The following is an 11,094-nucleotide window of genomic DNA, read 5'->3' on the forward strand; positions in this document are numbered from 1 at the left end:
ACAGGAGGCTTCAAGTGTGCTGGTAATACTGTATATTCATCTGGATGGTGGTTATGTTGAAAAAAAAATCACAGAGTTGTACGTTTAAGATTTGTGCATTGTTCTGTCTGTATTGTCGATTAAAAAAATATTCACAAACTAAAAGTTAGAGTTGTTTTATTTGGTGGCAGTTTTTAGGACTTCAAGCCCAGAAGGCAGCATCTCAAGTAACACTGAGAGAACTGCTCCAAGGAGGCAAGGGGGGAGCTAGGATATATAGGAGCTTTGTAACAAAGGGCAGGTAGTCAGAACGTCATAAGATTACCGTTAATTAAAGAAAACCAGAAATCCCAAGTTAAGGAATTTAGCGCTTTTCTCTGCATGGGAAGATGCAAGAAAGGGTCTGGGCTCACTGAAATCATGCCTTTGCTATGCACCTCAGCTATCTGGGGCCAGTATCCTGTGTTTTCGTATCTTGAAATCAGGGATCACCTTAGGGAGTGGCTGCAGTCTGATGGCTGCTAGATGGCAGGTATTCTTTGTTTCCTTCCTAAATTCCCTTAGGGCTCACTAGCTCACCTTCGGTGGCGGCTGCACAGCTTCAATCGCTGATGATTGCGACATCCTTTGTTTCCTGATATGGCAGGCAATATTCCATTTACCAGTATGCTATACTTCAATAAAAAGGCTTGCAGTAAATAAAATAAAAAAGAACATTCCCCTTCCAGGATTGTTGTGAAGACTCAATAAATTAGTGTTTATAAAGCCTAAATATACATAAAACATAAATGCGCTGCCAGGGTCCACAGTCCGGATACAGAGAGCACTAACGTTTACCTCTTGAAGCCTGTAGTCCCAAGGTCTTCCCTGTTACTGTCAACCTCTGTGCTGCGGCTGTTCTCTGGACCTCAGTTTGCCTGACCAAATAATGGGACCAGCTTAGGTGTTTTCAGGGAACTTGGCCAACCCGGCTCTAAGGAAGAGAACAGATCAGAGTGGGGCCTGTAGTCCTTAGGGGGAGTCGACTGCATAAGTCACCACGTGGCAGCCGGGGTCTCCTCCCTCTGGCCGCAGAACGAGCAGAAGTTGCCCAGAGCGGCCTCGCGGGGGCGCGCGCTGCAATATCGGCCAGGCAGAGGCGCCCCCTGGCCCCGCCTCCGAGGCCGCTTACTTGGCCGTCGGCGCAGGCTTCACTCACCCGGGAGTTCTCCAAACTCGCGCTGTGGAGTATGCCCAGACTCCGCCAATCCACCCACCAGCGTCCTGAGGAAGAGAGGGTGCAGCCCCCCAGCTCAGGCGTCCACTCCCCAGCTTGTTTCTGGGGACAGGGGCGGGGTTCACCACTGCGCGTGATGTTGAATGCCCGGCCCCAGCCCCTCCTCTGGGAGGAGCTTCCTCCTCACCGCCAGACTTAAGTCCCGGTGTCCAATCTCAGGCCAGTTTTTTGCTGCTCACCAATACCGGAAGCTGAGGCCCATTGGGTCGCTAGCAGGGCACAGGACTGAGCTGAAAAGCCATACTTCCCTGCTAACGTCCTGTGCTCGTGCCGAGGTGAGTTTCTCTTCTGCTGCCCCATCTTTGTCGTAGTGGAGATGGCCTCGAACCTTCACTACAGATGTGTCCGCCCCCGGGTTAGAGCGAAGAGCAAATGCTGAGGAGGCGGCCCGACTTGGTTTCTGATTTGAGCTTCCTCTTATTCGCTGAGTGATCTTGGATAAGTTCTCAGTTTCTCTGGACCTCAGTTTTCTCAGCGGTAAAATCTGTTCCTACATCAGAACTGTATGTAACAAGAGTTAAAGTGAGATAAAGCTCTTAAAGCTCCCAGCACGTACTGTCAGTAAGTTTTGGTTGCCATCTTCCTTTTGTCTACCCACCAACACGATTTTTTCAGGAACTCCGGCTTTAATGTGGAATTGCAGAGACGCTTCTCATAAGTGGCAGGAGGGGTGTGGGTTCGCTTGCTTAGGCACCTGCCTTGGGTTTGGGAAAGCCAGGGCATGTTTTTCTGTTGACCCAGTGCTCTGTTAAAGTGAGACTGGAATCTGAACCTTCACCGGATGGGGTTAGTATAAATTAACTCTCCCTTCAGCCTGTCCATACTCTGGGCTGCAGGACCTCCCTTAGAAGAGTCTTGATGATTCTGATCAGTCCTGTTACTTTTCCCAAGGTCTCAGTTTTCTTATCTGTAATACAAGAACAATCCGAGTATCATCCTTTCTGGAGTCACTGGGATTTTTTTTTTTTCCTTTTTACCGAAGATGATGGTAAATGCTTTGTTATTTTCCAGAGATGATTTTTTCCAGGTTATCCAAGAAGTAAAGGAAGAAGGTGATGGAGGCAGTGACTTTATCAAATGCCCCTCCTGCTGACAAGATCTCCCCCATTTGCCGCTGTGTGTGGGGTGGAGGAGGGAGCAGGCACTCTAGCAGCTACAGGTTTAGGTAGATGATAGGCCCTGACCTCAAGGAGTACCGAGATTTGTGAGGGAAAATGAACAAACAAATGCAGTGATGTGCACAACTGTCAGGACATGGGAGGAACCAGAAATTTAAACTGCTAGCTGAAGGGTGACTTGCAGTTAGCCAGGCAAGGGTGGGACTTGGGGAAGGAAAGTGTGCAGAGGCCTGGAGTCAAATATGGTGGCTGGTTCTGCAAAGCCTGGAATATGGAGTCTGAAATGAAGAGGTGGAGAGATGGGGGAGGTGGGAGCCAGGTTATAAAGGGTATTACCAGGAAGTCTGGACCTTATCCTGAGGGTAGGAGAGATCTACTGGAAGAGATCCTGGGAATCACGTGGTCAGATTTGGGGACTGCTTTGTGGGGAGAGGGGACACACCGGAAGCAGAGAGATCCCTGGTTCTGGGAGGGGTGGTCACAGCTAGAGCAGTGGCCCTGGAGTTGGACAGAGGTAGGCTGGATAAAGATTTAGGAAGTATATATTCTTTTCACATACATCAAGAAGTCCAGGAAGTGTTATTGCAATCTTAGGTTTTACATTACAGTTTAGAGCAAACAGTGTCTTTTGTAATATTTACAAGTATTTACAGGATTTTTAATGCAGCCAGATAGACCAAATCTTGGCCACTGCTACATATTTAAGGTGGCTTTCTGTCCTGGCTTCTTCGAAACCAGAAGAAGAAGATAAACTCCCCCCCATCACCTGTCGAAACCCTAATCTGATAATACTCAGAAATGCCTCAAACAAACTGAAATACATTAGAGGGCTTTTTTAAGGCCCCCATGGATTATACTGTAGACCGGTTGTCTGGTTTGCTTTAACACTTGTCACCCAGGGCCTTGAGTCCCTGGTGAGATAGAGTATACAGAAAGAAGAACATGGTCAGGCACTGTGCAGAGTGCTTAAAAATCTCTTTAGAATGGGGGAGCTGAGATTCAAGCCCAGGTCTGTGCCACCCCAGAGCTTGAAATCTGTGCTGTGTTGCTGGACTTGATAAGTATACTTTTGGACATGTTGAGTCTCACTTATCTGTAGGATATACAGGTGGAGATGTCCAGAGGGAGGTGAATATATAGAACTGGGGTGGGAAGAATTAGTGATTAAGGTGATCACTGAAGACTTGAGCTTGACTAGGGAGTGAGAAGGGATTGAGGACAGAACCCTGAGGGACATCAATATTTATGGGGAGCAGAGAAGAAAGGCCCATCCAGCCAGGGAACACTCACATGAATACTGCTTCCTCTTCTTCCTGTGTTTTCAAGTTTCCTGTATCAAGGCAGCTCTAGAGCCCTCCTCTGAGAAAGGAAGACTGAGCCTCAGAGAGAAGGAACCTAGGCACTGACCTGGGAATAATAAAACCTGAATTCTGGTACTACCCTCACCCGCCTCTCCCCACACACCCAGCTTTTCTCTCTTTTCCATCTAGAACCTCTCCCAAGATAACATGAGGGTTCTGAATTCTGCCAGAGGTCCAGCTAGGCAGATGCTGACAAGCTCAGAGCCTATTAATGCAGGGCTGGCTGAAAGGCTGTGGCACCAGGCAGAAGATGAGGAAGTCAGGAGCTGGTAGAGGATGACTTCCTGTCCTAGAGGAAAACATCTGTCTTCTGCCTTCTGTTCTGTCCTTTGGAGCTCTTGTTCTTTGCAGATCTGTGTTTGCCGTTTCTACCTCTATGATTCCTGCCCCTCCAAGCCTTAGCCTTTTTTTTTTTTTTTTCCAGAAACTGTTTATTTTCCGTCAACCTATTTCCATTTTAAGAGTTTGTGGAAGAACAGCTTAAGACCACTCAGTGGTTGTTCCTACCCACTCAGTGGCCTGAGCAGTGGGAGCTGCAGACCAGTCTTCAGTGGCAGGCTGAGCACTCCAGTCTTCAGGAGGGAACTGCTGAATAGTCACAGGGCACCTGCACGCCTTGGGACCAGTCCGCCACCTCAAGGCTTAGCCTTTTTGGTTTTCAGTTTCACAAGCAAAAGGGAGAGGCAAGCATGAGGTTTCTTCCTTTTCCCCTGAGGCCAGGTTTTTGTTCATACTCTTCAGCCTGGGTGTAATTTCAGAGCCATCCCTTGTGTTCTGGTAAATCTGGGAGAGGTCAACAGATCATGGGTTGATCAAGCCCAGGAAACCAGCCACAGACCCTGGTAGCAGCTAGCAGGCTAGTTCCTCCTGTGAAGTCCAGACATGTTTGCCTGATCCCTGGGCAGGTTGGTGTCCCTGGGAAGTTTGGTAATGAAGAGTATTGCCTTCAGTGGTCTGTGGTTTGCTGCCCAGGTTGAACGTTTTTCTTTCTGTTTTTGTTTTAGCAGAAAGGGTAGTCTCCATAAGGTTATGCTAGACTATAAAATTCTTCCTGAGTCAGAAGTATTAGGAAAGACAATTTTGGTGTGTTGGTTATAGTTACAACTTGTCCAGTTACCTGCTCTACCATAATACTCTTTTTTTTTTTAATAAGTTTATTTACTTATTTATTTATTTTTGTCTGAGTTGGGTTTTTGTTGCTGCGCACGGGCTTTTCTGTACTGTTGCGGCGAACGGGGGTGGGGGGGGCTACTCTTCCTTGTGGTGTGCGGGCTTCTCACCGCGGTGGCTTCTCTTGTTGCGGAGTACGGGCTCTAGGCATGCGGGCTTCAGTAGCTGTGGCTCGCGGGCTCTAGAGTGCAGGCTTAGTAGTTGTGGTGCATGGGCTTAGTTGCTCTGTGGCATGTGGGATCTTCCTGGGCCAGGGATTGAAACCTTGTGCCCTGCATTGGCAGGAGGATTCTTAACCACTGCGCCACCAGGGAAGTTCCCCATTTGGAGACTTCTGATTTTCATAGCTCTCCAAACAGGGTTGCTTCAATCACCCACCTGCTTCGTTCAGTTAGAAATTTTCATGTATCTGTAATTTCCTGCTTTCTGCTGCCTTGAAGTCCTGTGTCTAGTTCCTCTTCCTGGAAAGACTCTTACCCTTGACTCTTGGGACTGTCCCAACTAATTCTTAAAAGCCAGTGTCATTATTCCCTGGTTCTTGCCCTACAGAAGTCATTTGCTTTTCTGTAGCACAGTGTACATGTACATGTATTTTATAGGTCTGTGTTTACTTGCCTTTTCCCGCCTTTACCATCAGCTCCTCCTTGAATAGTTGGCTCTGCCACTTAGCTGTTGATTTGGGGCAAATAATTTTACCTCTCTGAGCCTGTTTTTTTCATCTAAAAAATAGTATACTTCCCTTGTAAGACCGTACTCAGGCCTAGCAGCATGGCCAATCAGACCTCTGAAAGAGGGACTCAGAGTCTCTGTAGTTCTGACAACCTCCTGGGAACATTCATTTCATCCTTTGAAAAGGGACCCTTTCCTGAGCCAGTTCTGTCACCTGGTCTCACTTTGTCTCATAAAGGCCTTTGTCTGTCTTACAGTGGTTTGAGACCTCATGTAGTTAAGGCTGGGTACTTCTGGGAAGCCACCTCGCCTTTGTTTTTAGGTTTTAGAGCTCTTTAAGCAGAACTTTAGCCTGATGGAAGAAGGGCATCCAGGCTGGTGGTCCCGTTAGTGTTTGTCCAGGAGTTACTGGCTTTGCGTGGTTCCAGGCACCTCGTCTCAGCTCATAGGCATATACACATGACTCTGTGTTTTTTCTCCTATCACCCCTGTGCCCCCTTCCTGTTTTACAGGAGTCTTGATCAGTGGGCCCAAGCAATGGCACTGACCCCATACCATTCTCTTCCCATCTATGTTTCAGGGGGCAATGGCGGCTTCCTGTATCCTGCACACTGGACAGAAGATGCCCCTGATTGGACTGGGCACCTGGAAGAGTGAGCCTGGCCAGGTGAGGGATGGGAGGTTAGGAGGGGGGCTTCTTGCTCCTCTGCTCGGGAAAAGGCACTATTCAGGAGAGGGTGTCTGTGTTTTTTCTAGCAGCCCCCCCGCCCGCCGACTATACTTCACCTCAGGTGGGATGAGCCTGGAGGGCAGTGGGAAGAAACAAGGGAAGAAGGGACCAGCAGTGAGCACTTGGCTTCCACAGCTGATTCAGAGGAGTGGTTGAGGGGCCCAGCACTGCCTAGAGTGTAGGAAGGAGCCCTTTCGCTGACTGGACCTGCACTGCTGTGAAGGCATGGGACCCCTCTGTGCCTGGCCTTATGCTGACCCCTAATATGCCACTTATCACCCTGTGCTGTGATCATGTCTCCTGTTCCACGCTGGGTTCCTTGAGGCCAGAGGTAGGCACACAGCAGGTATTAGGGTTTAAAGAATAACTAGGTCAACTGTTTAGACTGAAGGTCAGCAAACTTTTTCTTAAAGAACGAGGTGGTTAATAATTTAGATTTTGTTAGACAGTTTGCAAAATGGAGGTGATTATGTACTTATGTAACTATTTAAAAATATAAAAATCATTCTTAGCTCAAGGGCCAAAAAAAACCAAAAGAAAACTGCTAGAGTTTAGCAACCCCTGGTGTAGACCCTTCCAGCCCAGGGAGCCTAGGAGGAGAGACCTGTTTTTCTAGATTGACACAGGTAGAGATTCAGCTTGCACCTGGGGTGGAGCATCTCCTCAGGACTTGTTCCTTGTGCTTGGAATCTGAGTCAGAGTTCAGAGAAGTTTGGGAGGGACTCTGGCAAGGAGAATGGCCTCTTCTCTCTGGAATTTAGGCTGGTGTGGCTGGATGAACTCTGCCTTTTTTACCTTTGCTTTCCTTCCTACAGCTGCCTAGGAGGCTGGTTCTGTAGGCAGGCACTGACATGGCCTGGGGCAAGTCCAGGAGCTAGATGAAGGCAGTTGGTGACAACCAGAGCCAGGGCCAAGATTGGGGGCAGGGATGGAGGGGATGGGGAAGGGTATGGAGCGGCAGGAGTAGGGTCAGGTGTGAGGGGCATATGTCTGGATAGTAAGAGCTACACCTAAATGGGGATCTTGAGTGGCAGGGGCCTGGCACCCTTGGTTCTGCTCCTAATGCTGTGTGAGTCTGGTTTTTAACAAATTGACTGACCTGTCCTCCTCCTTGGTGTCTGCTTGCTTCTCTTCTGGCGGGGGACTCTGGGCCCAGCTTCCATCTCACTTCTCTGCCTTCCTTCATTTTCTCCCCCCTCACCTCTTCTGCTCGCCTGAGCTCTCTTGGTCTACATGGCTTCCTAAGGGTCTCTCTCCATGTGGCTTTGCCCTGGGAACTATTTACCTGTGTATCATGTTTCCCTAACCAGCTCCCCAGGGCTGGGGACCTGTCTCCATGACTACACTTCTGCCTTCTGTCCCGTGTCAATGTGTCCATCCACCTTCTGAACATCTAGGTGAGAACACATTGTTTGTTTTAGCTGGGCCCTGCTGAGATTGCTTGGAAGGAACCTTGGAGGTTAGTGGGGTGGGGACAAAGGGTTTGGGGTCTCTGAAGAGACTTCTGGTCCCCGAGACTAGAGCCATCTTCTCACTTCCACTGCATGGATGACTGCAGTGGTAAATTCCTGCCCCCTCCCCGCATCAGTGACCCTCGGGAGGGCAGTTTCTGGTCCAGACCAACAGAGCTAAAACTTCTGCTTTTCTCACCTGGCAGGTAAAAGCAGTTATTAAGTATGCCTTGAGTATAGGCTACCGCCACATTGACTGTGCTGCTATCTACGGCAACGAGACTGAGATTGGGGAGGCCCTGAAGGAGAATGTGGGACCTGGCAAGGTGAGGACTGGGGCTACAGAGGGGTGGGGTGAGAAAACTCAGAGGCTGGGGCTGAGGCCTGGCGAGAGGGATCTGGCATCAGCTTCCTTCTAATTCCTCTCCCAGAGATGAGGGTGGGTGAGATTGGGTGCCCGTGGCTCTTCTAACTATGGACCCTGCCCCCTGTACTAGTTGGTGCCTCGGGAGGAGCTGTTTGTGACTTCCAAGCTGTGGAACACGAAGCACCACCCTGAGGATGTGGAGCCTGCCCTCCGGAAGACACTCGCTGACCTCCAGCTGGAGTATTTGGACCTGTACCTGGTGCACTGGCCTTATGCCTTTGAGTGAGCCTTGCCAGAGTCTTCATCCAGGGAATCAGGGGTTGGCAGAGTCATGTTAGTAACCTTTTGTAAGTCACAGTAGCAGAACAGGAGAGGAACACTCAGCCTTTTCTGCTACAGTTTAGCTACAAAAAAGGAGTGCAGCCTCACATGGTGTGTATCCTAGGGGGTACATGGGTGGTCCCTCCTGCTGCCTTTGTACATTTGGGAAACGTACTAGCTTCTGCTGACCTAGGCCCTGGGGTTGCAGTAGAGTAAGCTCCCACAGAGGGTGTGAGAGGAGCCGACCATCAGCTCTGTGCTCTGTGCTTGGAGAAGGCTGCAGGGGCATGCAACTCCCCGAGGTGAAAGGAGTTAAGGAAGACTTTCCAGAGGAGAGGAGGTATAATGTGTCTAGGAAGAAGAAGAGGGGGGATGGGCATTCCATATAGAGTTAACCCTTGGGTTATGACCTGGAAAGGTGAAAAACCATGCTTGTTTCTCATTCTTGGCCCTTTACCCTTTCTGGGCTTGGATCATGGGATGTAGCATGGCTAGACGGGCAGGTAGGCAGGAGCCTGGCATTTGTGCCCACAGCGGGGGGGCCGTCTTTCACTCAGGCGGGGTGACAACCCCTTTCCTAAGAATGCTGATGGGACTATACGCTATGACTCCACCCACTACAAGGAGACCTGGAAGGCTCTGGAGGCACTGGTGGCTAAAGGGCTGGTGCGGGCACTGGGCCTGTCCAACTTCAGCAGTCGGCAGATCGATGATGTGCTCAGTGTGGCCTCTGTGCGCCCAGCTGTCCTGCAGGTGAACACAGCAAAGATCAGTTGGTTTGGGGGCTGTGTGTGTGTGTGTGTGTGTGTGTGTGTGTAAATGAGCATGAGTGAGCAGATGATGGGTCTACTTCAGAGAGATGGCTAGAAAGTTGTCAGAAGTGTGGTGCAGAAATCCTCTGCTTAAGGAAGGGCATTGAAGTGTGGGAAGAGAATGAAATAGTGGAAAACTGTCTAGAGAGTGAGAAAAGCAGGTTGAGGGGAAGCAGGGGGTCAGCGATGCAGGGTTGGTCAGGATGTGCATGTCTGGGTGGGGCCAGCAAGCTGGCTGTGGCCACCTCATGATGATAGGTTGTTTCTTGGCTCAGGTGGAATGCCACCCATACATGGCTCAGAATGAGCTGATTGCCCACTGCCGAGCACGTGGCCTGGAGGTGACTGCTTATAGCCCCCTGGGCTCCTCTGATCGTGCTTGGCGTGATCCTGATGAGCCTGTCCTGCTTGAGGAGCCAGTGGTCCTGGCACTGGCTGAAAAGTATGGCCGGTCTCCAGCTCAGATCTTGCTCAGGTATGAGCAATCTTGGGGAAAGATAGTCAGGTTAGGGAGAAGGCTTCTGGGTTGGGAGGCAAGGGTTGAGGGGTTCCTTATCCAAATGCCTGGATGAGGCTGAGAATCCTGCCGTGTCATCTGGGGAGAGGCCACTCTGAGGCATGTTCCCTATTCCAGTGAGGCTCAGGGGTTCCAGGAGCTCAGAGAAGACTGCATGGAGGACCAAAAAAAAAAAGTGCTTATGTGTACTGACTCCACTTCCTCATCTATACCTCAATTCCCCACTCAGGTGGCAGGTCCAGCGGAAAGTGAGCTGCATCCCCAAGAGTGTCACACCTTCCCATATCCTTCAGAACATCCAGGTACTTGGTGATGTGTCTGTCCTGTCTTCTTTAGTCCATTGGGACACAGTCTGGCCCTGACTGTTTGGCTAAGAAGGCATTGTTCTGGAATCCCAACTTCCACTCGCAAAACTGGCTTTCCTGACCACCCGCCCCCGCCTCCCATCCCCAGGTGTTTGACTTCACTTTTAGCCTGGAGGAGATGAAGCAGCTGGATGCCCTGAATAAAAATTTGCGATTCATCGTGCCCATGCTTACGGTGAGTGTGTATCACCCCCCCAGAGGCAGGGAATATGAGATTTGGGGCAGGATTCTGCCCTAAGTCTGGCCTCAACCTTCCTGGTCACAGGATGTTGTTGGTAGGATTGCTGTCCTGGACACAGTGGGCTCTTTTTTCTTTACTGAGCTCCGGGAAGTAGTCTGGGTGAGGGATAAGGCATGTAGCCTGTGAGTTCCAGTCCTGCATCTCGATACCTTGTAACCTAGAACAAGTTATTTAACTTCTCCAACCTTCAGCTTCCTATGTGTAAAAAGATCCCAGTTCCTGACACATAACAATTACCCAGTAAATGATATGAATGGGACATTCTCAACCTTGTTAGAGGTTTCCCTGTTGCACATAGGGAAATAAAGAGTTCATTATCCCAGCTGAGACTGCAAACTCTTAGGGGCAGGGTCAGCCACGTACCAGGCTGTGGGTTTGGTGCTGGAATGCTCTTGGTACTGTGGCATTCTCTGAGGCCCTAGCCTCAGTCTGTGCCATCTGTCATAGTGCTGTACACAGGTGAGGCTGTTGAGTAAGATTCTTGGGAAAAGATGTTCTGGGTCTTTGGAATGTCAGCTCCTACTAATGGAGTCATCTGTTTCTCTTTCCAGGTGGATGGGAAGAGGGTCCCGAGAGATGCAGGTCACCCTCTCTACCCCTTCAGTGACCCATATTGAGACCACAGCTTCCTGGCTTCCTTTTCATCTCTCCAGCTATAACGTCCTGCCATCCCCAGAAAGAAGGAGTTAATAAAGCCATTGGAGTATCCATCCATGA

General features: G+C 49.8%; 2 protein-coding genes across 5 annotated transcripts in view; one reads left to right on the top strand and one right to left on the bottom strand.

Moving 5' to 3' along the window:
• Positions 1-1,200, bottom strand: part of PRDX1 (peroxiredoxin 1) — a 46,722-nt gene extending 45,522 nt beyond the window's left edge. The window contains exon 1 of the mRNA XM_067725963.1: positions 1,178-1,200. The gene's annotated coding sequence lies outside the window, so the exon portion shown is untranslated. The remainder of the gene's footprint in view (positions 1-1,177) is intronic.
• Positions 1,201-1,372: 172 nt separating this feature from the next.
• AKR1A1 (aldo-keto reductase family 1 member A1) lies at positions 1,373-11,094 on the top strand. Of its 4 annotated transcripts, XM_067725956.1 has the most exons (10): positions 1,512-1,529; positions 1,610-1,732; positions 6,154-6,240; positions 7,961-8,080; positions 8,252-8,403; positions 9,000-9,195; positions 9,530-9,729; positions 10,001-10,073; positions 10,225-10,311; positions 10,929-11,094. In XM_067725956.1, exons 3-10 carry the CDS (start codon positions 6,160-6,162, stop codon positions 10,992-10,994), a joined length of 975 nt encoding a protein of 324 aa, XP_067582057.1. In that variant the 5' UTR covers positions 1,512-1,529; positions 1,610-1,732; positions 6,154-6,159; the 3' UTR covers positions 10,995-11,094. The 4 variants fall into 4 exon arrangements, with proteins under 4 accessions (XP_067582056.1, XP_067582057.1, XP_067582059.1 ...); XM_067725955.1 differs by lacking the exon at positions 1,610-1,732 and having other exon boundaries at positions 1,373-1,530; XM_067725958.1 differs by lacking the exon at positions 1,512-1,529 and having other exon boundaries at positions 1,641-1,816.

This window comes from Pseudorca crassidens, chromosome 2 (assembly GCF_039906515.1).
Source record: "Pseudorca crassidens isolate mPseCra1 chromosome 2, mPseCra1.hap1, whole genome shotgun sequence".
Classification (NCBI taxonomy): domain Eukaryota; kingdom Metazoa; phylum Chordata; class Mammalia; order Artiodactyla; family Delphinidae; genus Pseudorca; species Pseudorca crassidens.